The sequence below is a fragment of the Squalius cephalus genome (assembly GCF_949319135.1).
Source record: "Squalius cephalus genome assembly, chromosome: 19".
In the NCBI taxonomy this organism is placed as follows: Eukaryota; Metazoa; Chordata; class Actinopteri; order Cypriniformes; family Leuciscidae; genus Squalius; species Squalius cephalus.
In genome coordinates, this window is record NC_137140.1 from 8,268,597 (window position 1) to 8,289,030 (window position 20,434).

The 20,434-nt window shown below is 43.6% G+C and overlaps 1 protein-coding gene across 4 annotated transcripts in view; it reads left to right on the top strand.

The window, feature by feature from the left end:
- The window catches only part of eef2k (eukaryotic elongation factor 2 kinase), a 28,859-nt gene that overhangs the window by 1,322 nt on the left and 7,103 nt on the right, over positions 1 to 20,434 (top strand). For 2 of the 4 annotated variants that reach the window (XM_079851330.1, XM_079851332.1), the window contains exons 3-11: positions 748 to 804; positions 2,121 to 2,221; positions 4,552 to 4,612; positions 4,737 to 4,774; positions 6,580 to 6,751; positions 6,895 to 7,044; positions 7,133 to 7,265; positions 10,806 to 10,933; positions 18,705 to 18,900. In XM_079851330.1, coding sequence (XP_079707456.1) covers positions 748 to 804; positions 2,121 to 2,221; positions 4,552 to 4,612; positions 4,737 to 4,774; positions 6,580 to 6,751; positions 6,895 to 7,044; positions 7,133 to 7,265; positions 10,806 to 10,933; positions 18,705 to 18,900 — 1,036 coding nt within the window. The remainder of the gene's footprint in view (positions 1 to 747; positions 805 to 2,120; positions 2,222 to 4,551; positions 4,613 to 4,736; positions 4,775 to 6,579; positions 6,752 to 6,894; positions 7,045 to 7,132; positions 7,266 to 10,805; positions 10,934 to 18,704; positions 18,901 to 20,434) is intronic. The other 2 variants (XM_079851331.1, XM_079851333.1) reach the window with 1 other exon arrangement.

Sequence of the window (20,434 nt, forward strand, 5' to 3'; positions counted from 1 at the left end):
GTACATGATACCTGCATGACTTTCTATATTTTTGCAAAAACGTGCAGTTTACAGCAAGTACTGTATCCCACTAGTAGTTTGACACCAAATTAGATCATAGATCAAATTAGAACATTTATAATATAATACATAAACCTGTTTTGATTTCTGAATTGCATGTTAGTAAATAATACGGTCATGTGACAACAATGTTGCATACTTATGTTTGAAACATTCACTATTGCACAATGCATGCTGTTTCATATACTATTTCAGCGGGTCCTGTGCAGTAATGTACACAGTAATGATATCATAGCCACTGTTACTACATTGTGTATTTTAGCACGACTGTAATGCTGTATTGACCAATCACTACCCAGAACTTGAACTATCCATTTCATACTGGCCTTTTGGAGGTCATCCAAGAACGTTCTTAGATTGTTCATGTCCACTTAGACAATGACCTCTCTATAATGGTAAACAAGATTGCCTGTACCACAGAGAGCAAGTGAACCAAAATTTTTTCATAACCACAGAAAAAGATTGTGCTGTTACCAGAAGTAGTAATAAACTAATGTACAGTATGCAAAAACAGTTTTCCTCCTTCTCTGTGACACACTCACTTCCATATATGGAGCTTGAGCTCTCGAGCGCACTTCCTTAACCTCATGTACTGTAAATCTTTCTGTAAATATGTCAGGTTGCATTTATACTCATATTTTTTGTGTGTGTTTAAACAAGTGGGTTTGTCTATTCCTCTTAATTTAGAACAAAAATGACAAAGAGCATGATGTCAAGTTTGGATCTTTAACTGAGAAAGGCCGGGTATGTTTAATACTGTTTCAATTTTTACCCTTCACATTTTCTGTCTTTCCCCAATTTGATTAATCCATCTAGACTGGCACCTATCATGGAATCAGTGCTTTTCCCATATTTATCCTAATGCCTTTTTTCCCTTTCACTCCTACATTTGCTTCTTACATCTGCCTCCATTTTTGAGTCCAACACCCATATCTCAAAATCAATCAACAAACGATACATACATAGCCCTACTTTCTTTTTCGACAATCTGTTACATTAGGAAGTACGTCACAGTAAGAGAATAAAAACGATCTGTTGATACTTTCATTTCATCACGACTTCAAGCACAACTAAAGCTCCAATATAGAGTTTTACAAGCATAAAATCTGATTATAATGTACAGCAGAGATGTTACTTTTTAGTGCTCATTTAACCTAGCTATTTACTATTTGAATTTGAATATGCTTCAAATATCCGACTTTTGCAATGAAAAACACAAATACTTGCCTAATTTAAACATACGTGTTTTCATTTTTGATTACCTACAAGCCCAGCAATGCTAATATATAATTAATTTAAGTTATTTGTTCATGATACTATTGAATTCCTACTCCAATATAGTATGTAAGGTCCTGTACTGTTTAGGAGATGATGTCTACGTGATGTCTTGTGACACATGGGTAACGTTTCTATACTTAAGGGGTTCCCTGTAAATAGGTGCCCACATTTTCCTAGTGTCTGACATATATTTGAACTCTGTCTCACTTTGACCTTTCTATAAATAATTGGTTGGCCACAGGATCTAGGTTTACTGGTTATTTTAGCATATGGGCAGGTTTACTTCACTGATGACATTTGAACTTGAGACTTTTACTACAGCATAGTATAGTATGCTAGCTCTCTTGCAGTTGTTATTCAGAATTTGCTGCACAAAGTTGATAAAATAACCAAGCCTGGTGTCTACTCCTGACAAATTCTTTGTGGGATCACAGAACAGTGACTCTGTGACTCCGGGAATCAAGATATGTAACGATTCTGGTTCCAATTCTGATTCCTATAGGGTGCAAGATGTCATTAAAATTATTTGCTGATGGTATTTCTTTATTTTTATTAGGCTGGTATTAGGATCCCCTACATTAAGTCTACTAAAAACTTTCCAGCTCTGATCAAACTTTCTTTGTCCTTTTATTCTTGCATGTCCTTTATTGTAGCATACCTCTTTTCCTCCTGTTCTTTTCTCGCATCCATAATATATAGAGTGGATCACTTCCATCTTCACTCTTCAACCCATATAGACAGTTGTAGGAGTTTTTTAAACAACTTCAATTTCTCATACTCAGGCTACTTGGAAACATGCTATTGAGAAAGCCAAAGCCATGCCAGATCCTTGGGCTGAGTTCCATCTGGAGGAAATCGAGACAGATCGCTGTACTCGATACAGGTGAGTGATTTTGAGTCCCTTTGGATGGTTATCCTACTCAAAGGGTTGAATCCATCAAAAGAGCTCAAAGAGTTGACTCCATCAAAATGCAACACATGAGCAGAGTTGGGGAAGGTAGTTGGAATCTGTAGACAGCCAAGCTACAAGATGTTCAACTACAGCTATACTCCCACCTACCAACAAACATCATCTACACTGAAGCTACTAAAAGGGTTAAAACATTCCAGACCCATAAGACTTTGAAACACGAATGAAGATATTTCTGTTGATCCATTAAAAATCCATGCAACCGAAACTTTGACGGTTCAAAAGTTCATACGGAGATTGTAAAAGTATTCCATATTCTATATAAATGGAGTGATTTAATCCAAGTGTTCTGAAGAGACACGATTGCTTTATATGATGAACAGATTTAATTTAGGATATTATTCACTTATAAGATCAAACATACTTGCTTAACATCAAGCAAGCACATCTAAAAACATATGAAGACATCAGATGCAAAAGCCGCTAAACGCCACCTCTGTCAAAAATTAGGTAATGATATTGAGCATATTTTCTCCGCACATAGTATATGTTCATCAAATACTTTCTTTTCCAATCTGCTAAATTCTAGCCTCAGGCCATTCAGAAACACCAGTTCGTCAGGAAAATCAGGTAGGGTGACAAATTGGGTCCTCCCTCAAATCGGGTCTCTGTTAGGACCCCCAAGCGATCCCATTGGCTCAAATTACTTTTAATAGGTACTCTCTTTAAAGCCTGTTTACAATTCCCACAAAAACATGTGATAATGAAAGCTGGTTTAACTATGGTATAATGACCATTTAATGTATCTGTATTAGTTATCTTATGTACTAGCATAGCACACATATAGATTAGCCTCATAGCTTAGCTTAAACACACGGTTGCACTGACAAATGTATTCACATGTATTCACAATCATCTTTAATGTAATTGTGTGTTCAATTAAGTGTAAAATGTCAAAATATTTAAGTTATAAAAAGAACAATGTAATGTTCAATTATTCACTTAATAGGCTATTATTATTAATGTATTAATTAACAGTTTAATCAAGTGAAAGAAATTACGTACAGTTTGTTTTATTATGCATAATATAGTAAGCTATACATATGTACTTAGTAGTATCATTAATTGATAGTTGATGGAGACCCGATTTCACAGAAGGACCTGATTTGTCATGACAATGCCGTGCATGTAAAGAAAATCGTTACAGTGGCAATAATGACAGGATTTCACGAGTAGCATCTTTAGTGATTTTACAACTGATTATCATGTTTTGTTGTTCCAAGAGGTGGACTTAGAGGTTTTTCCAAAAAGAGCAAACATGAACTTATCTGGTTTTGCAGCAAAAGACAATAAAATTTGTTATATACCAATAAATTAACTAAAGTGACATTTTTGAAATTAAGGCATTTCAATAACTGACTAATAACCTTTTCATTGCTATTAAAGTAAAATTACTGAATAGACATAGGAGCCTGATTTAAAAAAAAAAAAAAAAAAAAAAAGCTAATTTAAATGAAAAAATGTCAGAAGTACATAGAGGTTTTTGCATCTGAAGTCTTCATATGATATACAAATAAAAATGAGGGTTTTTGAATAAATTAATAAACAATTACGGTGACTGAAAATACACAAATTATTTTGGAAACACCTGACCTACTCTCATGCTACTGAAAAATGTAAAGTTTGTAACGTCTCTACTTTTAATCAGTGACACCGCAACACTGGCCACGAGAGTTTTTAACCACTGTGCCACACCACAGACACCTGGCACACGTCCAAGTCAATCTCAGAGAATTTGTGATTGCATGTTAAATAAGAGACACACAATGTCAGATGTCTCACAACATTTGTAACTTCACATTTCTAAAAATATCCCTTGACTGCTTGCCAATGGTTGTGTGTGCCATTAAATAACTGTGTTTGATGGGTTGGTCTACATGGTACACAGTGTTCTGGGCAATGGAAAAAAATAACACACACTTATGTAAATATTAGGCGTGTGCCTTTAGGACTGTTCCCATCATGTAGTATTTGCTGTATTGACTCTTTCACTTGCTGTCCCAAAGAAGAAGAAAAATCACTTGTGTATTTTACAAATATTATTTTCATAATATAGAAGATACTTTTTTTAATGGTAAAATGCATTTACATCTCCTTGTAGCTCTCAGCCACGTAGTTTGAGGCTGATTTCTAGTCACTGCTGTGGGTGAAAGTTTGATAACTTCTTCCTGAGAATGAAAGGGAATAGAAAGCTACATTTAAAGTGATTTACATTGGTGTAAACATGTATTCTTGCTCTTTAGATACAATGCAGTTACTGGTGAATGGGCAAAAGACGACATATTTATCAAGATTTCCTCTCAGGTACTTTGGTGCCAACATACACTTGTTTTCAGTATGAGCTGGAAGTTGCATTTCTGTAAATACGTTGCTAATACTGATTAATTATATATTCTCTTGGATTAATTGGGATATATTTCTTTTACAGCCATTTGGAAGAGGAGCCATGAGAGAATGCTTCAGATCGTGAGTCAAGCAAATATATATTGAATATATATATACCATAGCCTAGGTAAATATTACTGTTTGTTAATGAAACTTTGGAATCGAAGTGAAAGTGTTATTCAGTTTTTCAGGTTTTTTCACCTTTTTAGCCTTTTTGCAGTTAATATAAGTTACAATTTTTTAAAAGTATGAATATTCCATGTAATTGCTGTCATAAAAACTGAACATTACTATATTAAAAGGATTAGGAAAATATTGTATAGAATAGTTTTGTTTGTCAAGCCAAATTAGTCATAATTGACCAATGCCTATGAAGATTCTATTTGTTATCCTGTACAAAAAAATACATCCCTTAGTATGTCACGTTGTTATTGATTTATCTTCCATTCAAGTGATAATTTTATTAGGGCTGCCCCCTAATAATCAACTAAATGTTAAACACAGAGCTCACTTCTCCCCAACAAAGAGACTGATATCAGAGGGAAAAAATAGCGACGGTGAATCAGGTAGAGCTAATTGTCCATATTGTTCTAGTGTTTCAGTTTGCTGCTGTATTTTATTTATTAGTTTTTATATAATGTTTATTTGTTTTGTTTGTGTTATGACTGAAACCTGAGTTTTCATTCAAAATTAAGGCTATACTTGTCCGTCTGTCTAATCCTGGTTTAGATTAAGCTAGGATTAGGCCTTAGTTCTTTCAGGACATTTAACCCTTGTGCATCCTTATAGACATTTTTGTCTTTTTCAGTTTTGTTTTTTTGATCATTTTGCCTGTGTTAATGTCAACTGCATAAATTTTGGCAGGTGTGTATTTTCTTTAAATACACATTTTAAATGCGCCATTTCCTTTAAAAAAATAAATTTTGCACTAGGTACACAAAATAGCTCCTCTCATGACCTTTTGGACAAAAATGTCCCCATTGAAACCCATTAAAACTGCAATTTTTAATCCCAGGGCCATTTGACTATAAAATGATGCAATCTTTGTTAATAGGCTTTCATTCTGTTGGCAAACTTTTACTATTTTTTTTTACCAGATGGTGCCATTTTTTCAGGTTTAGCCTATAAAGCAAATACTCGCTTTATTCCTGTTTTCTGCTTCTGCATATAATAGAGCCAATTGAATAAATAATGCAGCGATAATTGTGTGGGTGTGTTGGTATGGATGTCAAGAGTGTGGTTTGTATGTGTGTAATAAAATGTGCCTGTAATATTTGAGCAGTGTTTCCCCAAGGATTGGGGAGGTTAGGGTTAGCCCCCCAAAACAATGGTTGGGGAAGCACTGTTTGAGAGAGAAAAACTAAAAAAAAAAAAAAAAGTTTTGCTGGCATCTAATGAGGAAAATTTGGTACTGCGCCCAAACAAAATCTTACTGAAAGCTCATTCTTTGAGATATCAGCCTTAAATTTGGAACACAACTTGTTTAGATTTAATAAAACAACTTGTTTTATGATTTTATAGCAGTTTTATACAGTTCAACATGTTTCATAAAATACACATTTTATATCAAATAAATCAAACCTTCATAACCAACATTTTTTTGTTTTACTTTTTTAAACTTTTAAAACAGCTCAAACATGCATTTTAGTCTGGGACCATAGGCTTAAACCTTGTCTGTGAAAGCAGGGGTTAATTTAATATTTTAAATACTAATTATTATGGTTTAGTATTTCTCCCCCAACTAATCGACTAATGGCTTAAATGAACGACTAATAGTTGACTAGGAAATTCTTTAGTCAGGGGCAGCCCTAAATTTGATACTCTCATCTCTTGTTTTAAAATGGATTTTTGTTGAGCTGTAGCTTTCTATTCTCTATCATTCACAGGAAGAAGTTATCAAACTTTTCCCACAGCAGCAAATGGAAATCAGCCTCAAACTACGTGGCTAAGCGCTACATGGAGACTGTGGACAGAGAGGTTTACTTTGAGGATGTGAAGTTACAAATGGAGGCTAAATTATGGGGCGAGGAGTTCAATCGCCACAGGCCTCCCAAACAGGTACTTATCTGGTGAATGTTGTTAATGTTCATAAAACACTGTCACAGTTTGTATGTAAACTAGATTTTACCACTCAAAACTGGTTTGAACAATCATATCAGACACAAATGATGTACTACTTTAACATATCCCATCATTATTAGGTTGACATCATGCAGATGTGTGTTGTGGAAATGACTAGTCGCCCTGGGAGCCCTTTGTTTCACCTGGAACACTACATTGAGGGGAAGTACACAAAGTACAACTCCAACTCTGGTTTCGTGAGGGACGATAACATACGGCTTACACCCCAGGTTGTCAAGGATGTATCAAATCTAAATCTGTTGTCCCAGTGAAATGATGTGTGATTATTTATTGGCAATGATGTTTTTGTGGCTTTAGGCATTTAGTCATTTCACATTTGAGCGCTCTGGACACCAGCTGATAGTGGTGGACATTCAGGGTGTTGGGGACCTTTATACAGATCCTCAGATCCACACTGAGAAGGGGACTGACTTTGGAGATGGCAACCTGGGTATTTATCAATATCCTGCATTTTTTCTCTTTATAAACTTGAAAACTTCTTATAAATTTGATTTGTCTTAAGCACAAGTATTTTAAGCATGAGGAACATTTTAGTGATGCACTGAAATTTTGGCAACTGAAAATATTTGGCCGAAATTAATTTTCAGTTATGCATGAAACATTGACTGAAACAGTGAAGTTTAATTAGTACTACTCCGATGATGCGTTTTTTTTTACTGCAAGTGTCTTTTTCATGCACACGATGTGGATAAACTACAACAGGTAATTATGTCAGCTGTGTGGACAATATACATTTTTCATTTTTAATCGATCTTCATTTTGATGAACCGAGATGTTTTAGTCTATGCTGTTTTCAAAACACAAAACATTATTTGTAGTGTACCTACCATCAAGCTTTATAACTTTTGGGGCCCTATTTTAACGATCGAAGCTCATGGTCTAAAGCGCACGGCGTAAGTCTGAATCCACTTTTGCTAGTTCAACGACGGGAAAAATGGTCGGTGTGCTCGGCGCATGGTCAAAAAGGGTTGTCCCTATTCTCTTACAGTTTTTCTCAATTGCTTAAACACATTTCTTGAAATTATGCCTCGTATTCTCAAAACTATAAACACAAATCCATAACGTCTCACCCAATTCCCCAAACATCCTATTTTCAGGTCAAAATGAAGCTCTACACTCAAAACCATTCACTCTTGCTGAAAAACCAAACTTTGCCCTCAGACAGGACACACAAGCCCTCAAAATCACACACACTACAACATAGTCTAAGACACTGGTGCAATAAATTCAAAACAACATTTCCAAAACTGGTAAGTTATGTTGCTTGTGGTTCCCGCCCTCACAAACCTTTTCACATGATGAACACAAAAGACACAACCAGTGGATACATTGGCACAGTTTTATTCATACACAGAAAACACACACACACAAAAACATTTTTTTTTCCTGTTTTTTTTTTTTACTCTCTCCTCAAACAATTTTTTTATATTTACTTACAGTAAGATGTGTGTGACCAACATATGACAGTAAAAGAGCACACACAAACCATATTCTAATATGGAATTCGAATTGTATTGGAATGGTAAAGAGTGTTGGGACGTAACAGGAGGGCCTCCACTCAAGGATACAATATGATGGACACGTCTAAGAATGTTCCACATATGGTTGAAATACCTAGAAAGATAACATTCTGGGAGTCAAGACTATAAAGGAGAAAGGAAGCCCTCCCTTCACTGTCACACTCTGCAGCCACACTGTCTGACTGTACGACTGCTGGCCTTTTCTTGCAAGAAAATACACCTCATCAAAGACTATTGGAAATGTTTGTCTCTTATTCAGTGATAGAATTTTGTTTGCCACCACACCTCCCTGAAGGCTCTCGAGGCGACGGTGAAGCAACTCAAATTTGGCCTTACTCGTAGCCCAGCCTCCCTCATAGTCATACCATTGATAAAGACATGGGCAACTAGAGTGGCTTGAATTTCATCTGAGACTGCTCGTCTTCTTGCCCTTCCTCCTCCTCCTCCTCCTCCTTATCCTCGATCTCTTCCTTCATGTCTTTCTGGATCCATTGTTCCAAAACGCAATAAACTGATTTGGGCCCTTTTATATCTATTGAAGGATCTGATTGATGTGTGTTAAATTTTGACTCTTAGTGTTTCCACCTGGGTAATTGTGTGCTAACTGAGCTGAAGCTGTGCTGACTTGAGTGAACAATTTTGAATGCTAGTGCTTTCTAAATGACAACATGGTCTAAGCAATGAGAAATGAAGGGATTTGTGTGTAGAGTTTTGCAGTGACAGTTCAACAAATCTGACTCATGTGTCAAAACAGGGAATAGTGTTTATAGTTTAGTGAAATGGGTGTGCTTTTTGATAAATGGCGTTATGGTTTTGAAATTTTACTTCAAAAGCCTGGTTATAGTGTTTAAGCAATCGAGAAAAACTGTAATGAGTAATGGGTGTGTTTTGGGCGTAATGTGCAATAATCCAATCAGAATCTCATCTCCCATTCCCTTTAAAAGCCAGTTGCGGATCCCCATGGCGGATTCGCTATTTACATGGCGGAATTTGCAAGCGGAAAAACTGAACACTTCACTAGCGAGGAAACGGATCTGAGCAGACCATCTACAGGACAAAGTGTACGTGCGTTGTTGACCCGCCTATAGGCGCATTTTACCAACGCGCTCTTTTAATAAAACAAATATTGCGAATAAAACAAGGTGTGTTCAGGCGCATTGTTGGCACATTGCTATTTTGAGGCAACTGAAATACAGGGTGGGCCATTTATATGGATACACCGTAATAACATGGGAATGGTTGGTGATATTAAAGTCCTGTTTGTGGCACATTAGTATATGTGAGGGGGCAAACTCCTCAAGATGGGTGGTGACCATGGTGGCCATTTAGAAGTCGACCATCTTGGATACAACTTTTGTTTTTTCAATAGGAAGAGGGCCATGTGACACATCAAACTTATTGGTAATATCACAAGAAAAACAATGGTGTGCTTGGTTTCAACGTAACTTTATTCGTTCATGAGTTATTTACAAGTTTCTGACCACTTATAAAATGTGTTCAATGTGCTGCCCATTGTGTTGGATTGTCAATGCAACCCTGTTCTCCCACTCTTCACACACTGATAGCAACACCACAGGAGAAATGCCAGCACAGGCATCCAGTATCCGTAGTTTCAGGTGCTGCACATCTCGTATCTTCACACCATAGACAATTGCCTTCAGATGACCCCAAAGATAAAAGTCTAAGGGGGTCAGATCGGGAGACCTTGGGGGCCATTCAACTGGCCCACGACGACCAATCCACTTTCCAGGAAACTGTTCATCTAGGACATATCACCAACCATTCCCATGTTATTACGGTGTATCCATATAAATGGCCCACCCTGTAGACTGTGCCATTGACCAACTGAAACCTGGTCTAAAGTCAGTGGCGCAGTCTATTTCAGTTGCCTCAAAATAGCAATGCGCCAACAATGCACCTGAACACACACCTCGTTTTCAGACCAGCACTCCCATGGACGCACAGATGGCCGCAAATGCATTTGCTATTTAAACAACGTGGAGCAGGATGTGAAAATGATAACTGTGTCGGACTGAAACTAGGTAAAACTACTAGTGTCGTGCCTGGCGCTGCATTGCACCGGATGTATGATAGGGCCCTTGATATGGAACAACATCTCAGCTTTCTGAAAATAACTCTAGAGAGGAGCATTTAAATAAATATATGCACTAAATTTCACATTCATTATAATTTTACTTAACCTGTGACTTCATTATGTTATGTATGTTTGAAAAAATCTCTCATCAAAACAAGTTTTTATTACAGCCACCGTATAAATATTTCTTTTTCAACAACGAACTGGAGTAGAAACATAATTTGTATTATTAAAAATTGATATAAAACGTCCTTTTTAATCTGTGCATTTGAAATATTTTGGCTTTCGGGAAAAATTTGTTTTTGTGCATCACTAGTAATGGTTGTCTTATGTATGTTGTGTGTGTGTGTTTCAGGTGTGCGTGGCATGGCTCTTTTCTTCCACTCTCACCTGTGTAATAAGATCTGTAGGAGTATGAGCCTCACTCGCTTTGACCTGTCCCCTGCTGAAATTGCACAACTGGACTGCACCAACAAATTGCTGGTTTGTACAAGATCCTTATGTACTGTAAGCTCTATATACGTAACATGGGCTCAACAGTAGGATTACCTGGGGCTAGTGTGAGAAGTTTGGGCCAGTTGATGGAATCGCCCAATATAGACAGTGCTGTATTTATATGCTGCAGTGATGACGGCCAGTAGGCCATCCTGGAAGTGGCATCAGCCTGGTTCCCTCAACAAAAACCCAATTGGATTTTTGCAGAAAATAAGCTCTGACCAACGAAAGATTATGATTCTTACTTGTTTTGTTCATCATGGTAAACATCACAAATGAAAACAACTTTTATTAATTTTGAAGCCTCGAGTCCCACGGAGGAGCTCCATAAGGATAAAAGGAGGAGTGATGACAATGGAAGGCGAGAGAGGACCAGGCTTGGGACATTTAAAGGAATAGTTCACTTCAAAATGAAAATCCTGTCATCATTTACTCACCCTCAAGTTGTTTCAAACCTGTATGAATTTCTTTCTTCTGCTGAGCACAAAGGAAGATATTTTGAAGAATGTCGACAACCAGACAGTTGATGGACTCCACTGACTTCCATAGTAGGAAAAAAAATAATATGGAAGTCCATCAACTGTTTGGTTACCAACATTCTTCAAAATATCTTCCTTTGTGTTCAGCAGGAGAGAGAAATTCATACAGGTTTGAAACAACTTGAGGATGAGTATATGATGACAGATTTTTCATTTTGAAACTATTCCTTAATGCTTTGTGTGTGGTAGTCGGCCTTGAAGCGGCTGCCATTTCGTTCTCTTACGAGAGGTTCTCTCGTATTGCGTAGTTGCTACGCTACGGGAAAGCCTTTCTTTCTCGAGATACTGAAGCCAAAAATTATCCTTAATTTTTATAATCTTGTCAACGCAGTGCGGCAGCCTGCAGACCTAGGGCGAGCTACTAGCGTGCCCATTGGCTGCCCTGCGGCAACTGCAGCAGCCTACCGCTGAGCCCTTGGCGTGACGTCACGACCAATGAGCGCGCTTGGCGCGCTTACTGCGTCACAGCCCGCGAAAAGGGGGGTGTGGCTTAGCGTATATAAACAGGGCTCGGAGGCTGCTTCTCTGATTTCTGTCTTTTCAGCGAAGCTCTTCGCATCGCTGCTCTCCGAGGAAGCCGCCGTTGAATCAAGCGACCAGCACGCCGAGGATCTCAGCCTGAGGACGCCGGCCGCCTTCGCCGCCTTCAGCCTTCCCTGCCTGCTTCGCTATCCGGCGAATATATCCTTTACTGCTCTGTGTTGTATGTGTGTGTGTGTTCGCCCCGCGACACACTTTGCATCTAAAAGAGCGCGAGGCGTTGTTGCAAATGCCTCGCTCATCCTGTGGCTCGTGCAGAGCCTCGCTCAGCGACGGAGACCGCCACGTGGTCTGCGCTCTCTGCCTGGGCCTCGACCACGCAGCCCGCGCCCTCTCCACGGGCGGCTGCGAACAGTGTGAGGACTTGCCGATGTCGACCCTGCGGGCTCGACTCGCCATGTTTGATGATCCTCCACCTTCCCCGGCTGCCTCTTCAGGGCCGCGAAAGAAGAAACGCCGCTCTCAAAGGCCTCCCGAGCCGGTGGTTATAGCTGAGCGCTCGCCGGAGCCCCTCCCGCGAGCCTCGCTCTCTCCTTCTCCCCCGCCCTTCACCGACGCGCAGCGGCCGGCCACTGCCTGCACTGCCGTCGCCTTTGGGGATGAAGCAGATGACGCCGCTGACAGCTGCTCTCTGCTTGCTTCGGACAGCGAGGAATGGTCGGGCTCTCACCGCTCCGCCTCCTCGACTCCAGAGTCTGGCAGGTCCCGCTCCAGTGTTGACGCGGAGCTTATCCGCCTCCTCACCAAAGCGGTCGACCGACTGGGATTGGACTGGTCCCCACCCAAGGAGCCCGCGCCGAACCGACTCGACGGGTGTTTTCTGCCTAGCCGCCGCCAAGCGCCAGCCTCTAGGTCAGCACCCTTCCTGCCCGAGCTCCATGCGGAGCTATCGAAGTCGTGGAACGCGCCCTTCTCCGCTAGACTCCGCTCATCTGTCTCCTCGGCCCTCTCCCAGGTGGACGGGGCCGCCGAGAAAGGATATACCGGCATCCCTTCCGTTGAGGAAGCGGTGGCAACGCACCTTTGCCCGCCGTCTGCTAGATGGCGCTCAAAGTCTGCCCTGCCGTCCAAAGCCTGCAGGACCACATCAGCTCTCGCCGGCCGCGCATTCGCCGCCTCCGGCCAAGCTGCTTCCGCCCTGCACTCGATGGCTGTTCTCCAGATCCTGCAAGCCGACCTCCTCCGTGAATTGGACGAGAAGGGCTCGGATCACACAGCCTTAACAGATCTGCGCAGCGCGACGGACCTTTCGCTCCGCGCTACCAAAACCGCTGCACAAGCCATCGGCAGATCCATGGCCACGCTCACCGTCATCGACAGACACTTATGGTTGACGCTGGCGGATATGAGTGAGTCAGAACGCGCTGTTTTCCTCAACGCCCCGCTCTCGCCCACTGGCCTCTTCGGCCCTGCGGTCAGCGGGATTGTGGACCGCTTCTCTGAAGTACAGAAGGCGTCGCAGGCTATGAATCTCTTCCTGCCCCGCCGCTCGAGCCCAGCCGCAGGCCGCTCTCAAGCTCAGCCTCCTGCGCGCAGCTCCACACAGCGCTCGTCTCGGCCACCAACTGCTTCGCAGCGACGCCAGGGCGGCCGCCCTAGGTCGCGCTCAACCAGCCGTCACAGACCGCCGCCCCCCCGGGGTCCGCGTCCCAAGATAACGCTGAAGTCTGAGCCCGCGAAGTCCTCCTAGCACCCGCAGGGAGGAAAAGATGGCTGAGTCCCGCTGCGGCCGGACCGCCATCAAAACGCCCAGCTCTGTCAGTCCCCTCAGTACAGGCTACTGCAGCAGCTTACACCGCAGCCAACGAGCCAGTAATACCACTCGCTCGCCTGCACACAAACGCCGTTTTTACGGCGGCCCAAATAAATCTCAGAAAGAGTGTAAATTCGGGTTTTCCGGCTCCGGCCGAAGGTGTTGTAAGTGCAGAAAATGTGCCCACTCCCACGTGCTCACTGCTTCACACAAACACGGTCCCCATGGTAACGCGCTCAGAGCGCTCTCTCATAAAGCGGTCACACACCGCTCGAGTACTAAGTGTAGTAAATGTGCCCACAACTCTGTGCTCACATCTACCCGTAACTCGCTCTGTCACTCGGTTACCCCGGGCAACAACGGCTCAGGCCGAGAGTATTATAAGTGTAGAAAATGTGCCCACTCCCATGTGCTCACTGCTTCACACAAACAGGGTCCCCATGGTAACGCGCACAGAGCGCTCTCTCATGAAGCGGACGCAAGCCGCTCGAGTATTAAGTGTAGAAAATGTGCCCACAGCCTTGTGCTCACACCTACCCGCTGTTCGCTCTGCCAGTCAGTTACCTTGGGTCACAGACCCTCTAAAGCTCCCAAACACTGGCCATGTCATAAGTGTAAACTCTGCGCCCGCTCACGAGCACGCGCACTCACTTTTAGACATTATAATCCCCACGCCACTCTCGCGCCTGGGATGTTTGACAGCAAATCACGCTCCATCCGATGGGACCGAGCTACTGAATGCTGTTCAGTCGGCCAATACTGTTTACCAGCCCCCGTGTTCGAGCACCAGCGGCGCGCACGCCGCTCCATCCTCTCTGATACAGGTTCCCCATCCCGCGCAGCGCGGCGATCTGAACCCAGAGACCATTCGACCCCTAGCTATGCATGCGAAAGCATGGGAAGCGATTCAGGGCGCGTCAGAATGGGTGCTGAATACTATAAAACACGGCTATTCGCTTCAATTCGCTCGTCGCCCTCCGCGCTTTACAGCACAGACGGAGACGAGAGTGAGTTCAGAAGCTGCGCACCTGCTTCAAGCAGAAATAGCGAAGCTGCTGCGCAAAGGGGCTATAGAACAGGTTCATCCTTCTCTGAGCGAGTCGGGCTTTTACAGCCGCTACTTCCTCGTACCCAAGAAGGACGGAGCGTTAAGACCTATTTTAGATCTGAGACATCTGAACAAAGCCCTCATGAGACGGCCGTTCAAAATGATCACAACCAGAAAAATCCTCGCGCAGATTCGCCCAGGAGACTGGTTTATCTCTCTCGATCTAAAAGACGCATACTTTCAGATCCAGATAACTCCCCGTCACAGGCCATTCTTGAGATTCGCCTTCAACGGTCGAGTATATCAGTACACAGTCCTGCCCTTCGGCCTGTCTTTGGCACCCCGTACATTTACGAAATGCATGGACACGGCCCTCGCTCCCCTGAGAAAACAGGGAATGCGAATACTGAATTATCTGGACGATTGGCTTATTCTAGCGCAGTCAGAGACGGAACTTGTGTCTCACAGAACAGCGCTTCTCAGCCATTTGGAGGAGCTGGGTCTCTCGGTCAACTGGACCAAGAGCTCGCTATCGCCCCGTCAGTCAATTTCCTTTCTTGGAATAGAACTGGACTCGGTGGCTATGACGGCCAGACTGTCGGAGCAGCGCGCGCGCCGCATCCGCCTCCTCGCCGCATCCCTCCAAATAGGCAGCCGGGTTCCGCTGAGGACATTCCAGCGTATCTTGGGGCATATGGCCTCAGCTGCAGCAGCGCTCCAGCTGGGCTTACTGCGCATGCGCCCGCTTCAACGCTGGCTGAAAGCGCGCGTGCCCCACCGAGCCTGGGCGGCCGGCGGCTTGCGAGTCAGAGTGAATCAGGGCTGCATTTCAGCCCTGCAGCCCTGGCTGGCAGCCGAATGGTATCTCACGGGAGTGACTATGGGAGTGATTTCACACCGGAAAGTTGTCTCGACAGACGCTTCCAACCTAGGTTGGGGAGCGCTCTTCGAAGGCAGACCGGTCTATGGCCGCTGGTCAGACCAGGAGAATCTCCTACACATAAACTGTCTAGAGATGCTCGCGGTCGAGAAAGCGCTCAAACACTTCCTCCCATTCCTCCACGGTCACCATGTTCTAGTCCGCACGGACAATACATCGGTAGTGGCCTATGTGAATCGCCAGGGCGGTGTCAGATCAAAGACGCTCTGCACCCTGGCGGAACGCCTCCTCGTGTGGGCTCAGCACTCTCTGCGCTCGCTGAGAGCCGCGCATGTGCCTGGCCACCTGAACGAGGGTCCCGACAGACTGTCCAGGGACAACGTTCCCCCTGGGGAGTGGTCTCTACACCCCCAAACAGTCCAGTTACTGTGGCGCCGTTTCGGCAAAGCGAAAGTCGACCTTTTTGCGTCAAAAGACAACGCTCATTGCCCAGAGTTCTTCTCGAAGAACGAGGACGCGCTGGCCCAGACCTGGCCCAGCGGCCCGTTGTACGCTTTTCCCCCGGTCTCTCTGCTGCCTCAGGTCATCGAGAGAATCAGGGAAGCGCGCCACTCAGTGCTCCTCATAGCCCCATGCTGGGAGAACCAAGCTTGGTTCCCGGATCTAATACAGCTGGCAGACTCAGCCCCCTGGCCGATACCGGTGAAGAGAGACCTTCTCTCTCAAGCCCGCGGCTCGATATGGCATCCCCATCCAGAGCGCTGGTCTCTGCATGCGTGGAGCCTCAACGATTACAGGCTGATCTGCCAGACGGGGTCATGAACACGATCATACAATCTAGAGCCCCCTCTACGAGGCGGCTCTACATGTCGAAATGGTCAGTGTTTAACAGATGGTGCACTGCTAAGGGGCTCAATCCACAGACATGTGGGGTATCGCGAATTCTGTGTTTCCTTCAAGAGCTACTGGACGCGGGCAGGTCCCCCTCCACGCTCAAAGTTTATGTTGCGGCCATTTCAGCGCTCTCTGTTTCAGAGCGGGGCCGCGCATTAGGAAGGAACGAGTTCGTCATCCGCTTCCTTAGGGGAGCCAGGAGGATGAACCCCCCGCGACCCCCCGCGGTTCCTATGTGGGATCTTTCTCTGGTCTTGGAGGCCCTGAGAGCGCATCCCTTCGAACCCTTGGAAACTGTGGATATGAAATACCTCACGCTCAAAACCGTTTTTCTGATAGCACTGTCTTCAGTCAAACGAGTGGGAGACCTTCACGCGTTATCTATTAACGCCGCGTGCCTCGAGTTCGGACCTAATGACTCCAAAGTCATTCTCAGACCGAGGCATGGGTACGTTCCCAAAATTTTGGGCACTCCCTTCAGAGCACAGGTCATTTCCCTCTCAGCCCTGCCAACGCATGGCAGCGAGGCCGATGGTAATCTCCTCTGCCCGGTCAGGGCGTTGAGGAACTACATTTCACGGTCCGCCGCTTTCAGGCGCTCGGATCAGCTCTTTGTTTCGTTTGGTGGGCGCACCAAGGGTCTCGCCGCCTCGAAACACAGCCTGTCCAGATGGATAGTGGACGCTATTGCTGTGGCTTATGCGTCTAAAGACCTGCAGTGCCCATTGGGCATTCGAGCTCACTCCACCAGAGGCATGGCCTCGTCGTGGGCGTGGTCCAGCGGGATTCCCATTCATGACATTTGTGCAGCGGCAGGCTGGGCCTCCCCCTCTACATTTGTTAGGTTTTACAACCTGGATGTTCCCGCCTTGCAGGCGAAAGTGTTATCAGTCTAAGTCTCGCGTATGCCGGCCCACTATCTGTGCGCGGGCTACGGTGTGTGATTTAGCTCTACTGGTTGAGCTGCACTATGCAGGGAATTGTCAGTTCGGACCGGCCGTGCCGCTCCAAACCCCCTAGTGTGTGCTTATGTACGGCGCTAGCCCTCTTTAGGCCGCCCGGCTCTCCGCTATCACGTTCCCCGGGCTCTCCCTGGGACTCATTCAGTGGATGCTGGGCGCGCACGGCGTTGACAAGGGCGTTCCCGTAGCGTAGCAACTACGCAATACGAGAGAACCTCTCGTAAGAGAACGTTTCGGTTACTCACGTAACCTCTGTTCTCTCTAGAAGAGGGAACGAGTATTGCGTAGCCCGCCGTGCTCGCGCCACGAGCTCATTTCGCTTCATGCGACAGAAACCAGAGAAGCAGCCTCCGAGCCCTGTTTATATACGCTAAGCCACACCCCCCTTTTCGCGGGCTGTGACGCAGTAAGCGCGCCAAGCGCGCTCATTGGTCGTGACGTCACGCCAAGGGCTCAGCGGTAGGCTGCTGCAGTTGCCGCAGGGCAGCCAATGGGCACGCTAGTAGCTCGCCCTAGGTCTGCAGGCTGCCGCACTGCGTTGACAAGATTATAAAAATTAAGGATAATTTTTGGCTTCAGTATCTCGAGAAAGAAAGGCTTTCCCGTAGCGTAGCAACTACGCAATACTCGTTCCCTCTTCTAGAGAGAACAGAGGTTACGTGAGTAACCGAAACGTTTTGTTTTGTTGTTTGTTTAATTTTGTGATTAAAACTTTAGGTTAACCATTTGCCGGTTCCCGCCTCCTCCTTCCCTGAGCTTGAACTGTTACACTTATGTTCACCACAGATTTAACCAAAAACTTCAGGACAGAAGTGCTAAAATACTAAATCGTTTCTGGGTTTTGGCCTACAAAAATACATCATTCCTGCTGATATGTCGATCCCTCCTTTTTTCCCATGTTTAATGAAACATTCTGTACTAAAATAATATACTTTGGTTCTGATAGTTAATTTAAAAGTATGGGTGTTTTTGTGGCGTTGCCAGTGAAAATATCAGTGGAACTGCTGACCCGATCAGACCAACAGAATAAAATTCTTGTCTCTCAGCCCTGCATTCACAAACTGTTGCAATTGGTTATGAATTTGGATTATTTAAACAAATATTTCTGAAGGTTTTCTAAATGAATACATTTTTTCTAAGCAGAATTCAGCTCAGACTGTCCTCCGTGGATGTGAAGAGCAGTGTGGTTCGCCTAGGGTTCGGACAATCTCTCTCGGCCACATGCCTGTTCTTCTGTCCCGGCTCTCTGAGACTTCCTCAGTTGATGAAAACAGCGAGACAGACTCGGTTCCCTGTTCTCCACTTAGTATTGGCGTCTCTGCAGACCGATCATCCATTGGTAATACTATACTAACCCAGTACTATGTGTGAATGCACTTATGGGATAGTTCACCCAAAAATGAAAAGTAGCCCATAATTTACTCACCATCAAGTCATCCTAGGTGTATATGACATTCTTCTTTCAGACGAATACAATCGGAGTTATATTACAAAATGTCCTGGCTCTTCCTAGCTTTATAATGCAGTAAATGACCATTTCTGTTTTAAGTCCATAAAAATGCATCTATTCATTCATCGCTTCACTTCAGAAGGCCTTTATTAACCCCCCGGAACAGTGTGGAGCACTTTTATCACTTTTATGCACTTTGATGGACTTCAAAAAATATATGGCCATTCACTGCCAGTATAAAGCTTGGACGAGCCTGGACATTTTTTAATATAACTCCGATTGTATTTGTCTGAAAGAAGAACTAGGATGATTTGAGGGTGAGTAAATCATGGGCTAATTTGAATTTTTGGGTGAACTATCCCTTTAAGTAGACCACCTGAGGAATACCAAATCCCCCTTAAGACAAGTCAGATCACTTTGGTGACAGATATTTTTTACGTAGGTAACAAGCGTACAGTTTCAATCTTGATTGGAGAAATAACTGAAATATCCAAAACTGTTCGTTAAGATTGTTTTGATAATTTATTTATTGTGAACAATACAATCTGACAACAATGGTATCATTATTTTCACTTTCTTAACTGTATACTTTTCAGACAGGTCTAGTTAACGTTTAATGCAGTTATCCGTCTCCTCCTCCATAGACTGTCTCTGGTAATTTCAGTGTGTTATTTGCCCTCTACTGAAGACAACAGACATAACAAGCAATGAATCCTTGCATCTATAGTTTTTTTATTTATTATTATTTTTAGCTAACCTCATGCAGTCAGAATTTATTAGCTGTCAGTATGTTGCAACCACCTGGACATTTTCCTTTAAATATATGTATTTAAAGTACTAGAAGTACCTCCACTTGTTGTCAGCCTTTGACTGGCTGGTTGTGATGTTAATATAATTACCAATTCATTTCTATGGGAAAACAAGGAAATACTTCATGGCTTTGGCCATTTTTAGAGAGAAAAGTTGTGTTTGACACTTATAAAGCAAAAATCCAGAACCATCTTTATTTTGACAGCAATGTAGGTAAAAGAAAACTGCTATAGAAATAAGGGATGCTTTAAATGTGTAAGTCTGCAGCAGTGTGACTTGTCTAAATATAGCCACAATTATCAGAAACTTCCCCTTAGAAATGACAATGAATGAGTAACTATGGTAGGTAGTTAGGGTTTATTTTCCCTAATGCTAATTGATGTTCCCCCTAGAGAATGATGCACTGCTGACTGTATCTATGGCTTAGCTCATGAATATTAATTAGCTGGTGCTGATGTTGCTAAGTAACCTTCCTGGGCCTGTTTGCACTGACCTTTTATTGTTTTGATGAATATTATAACTGAGGACACATATTCTAATTTACCTAAACACTATAAGGCTTTAGTAGAATCTACACTTGTCCGAAATATCAAAACTGTCATGTTAGCAATTT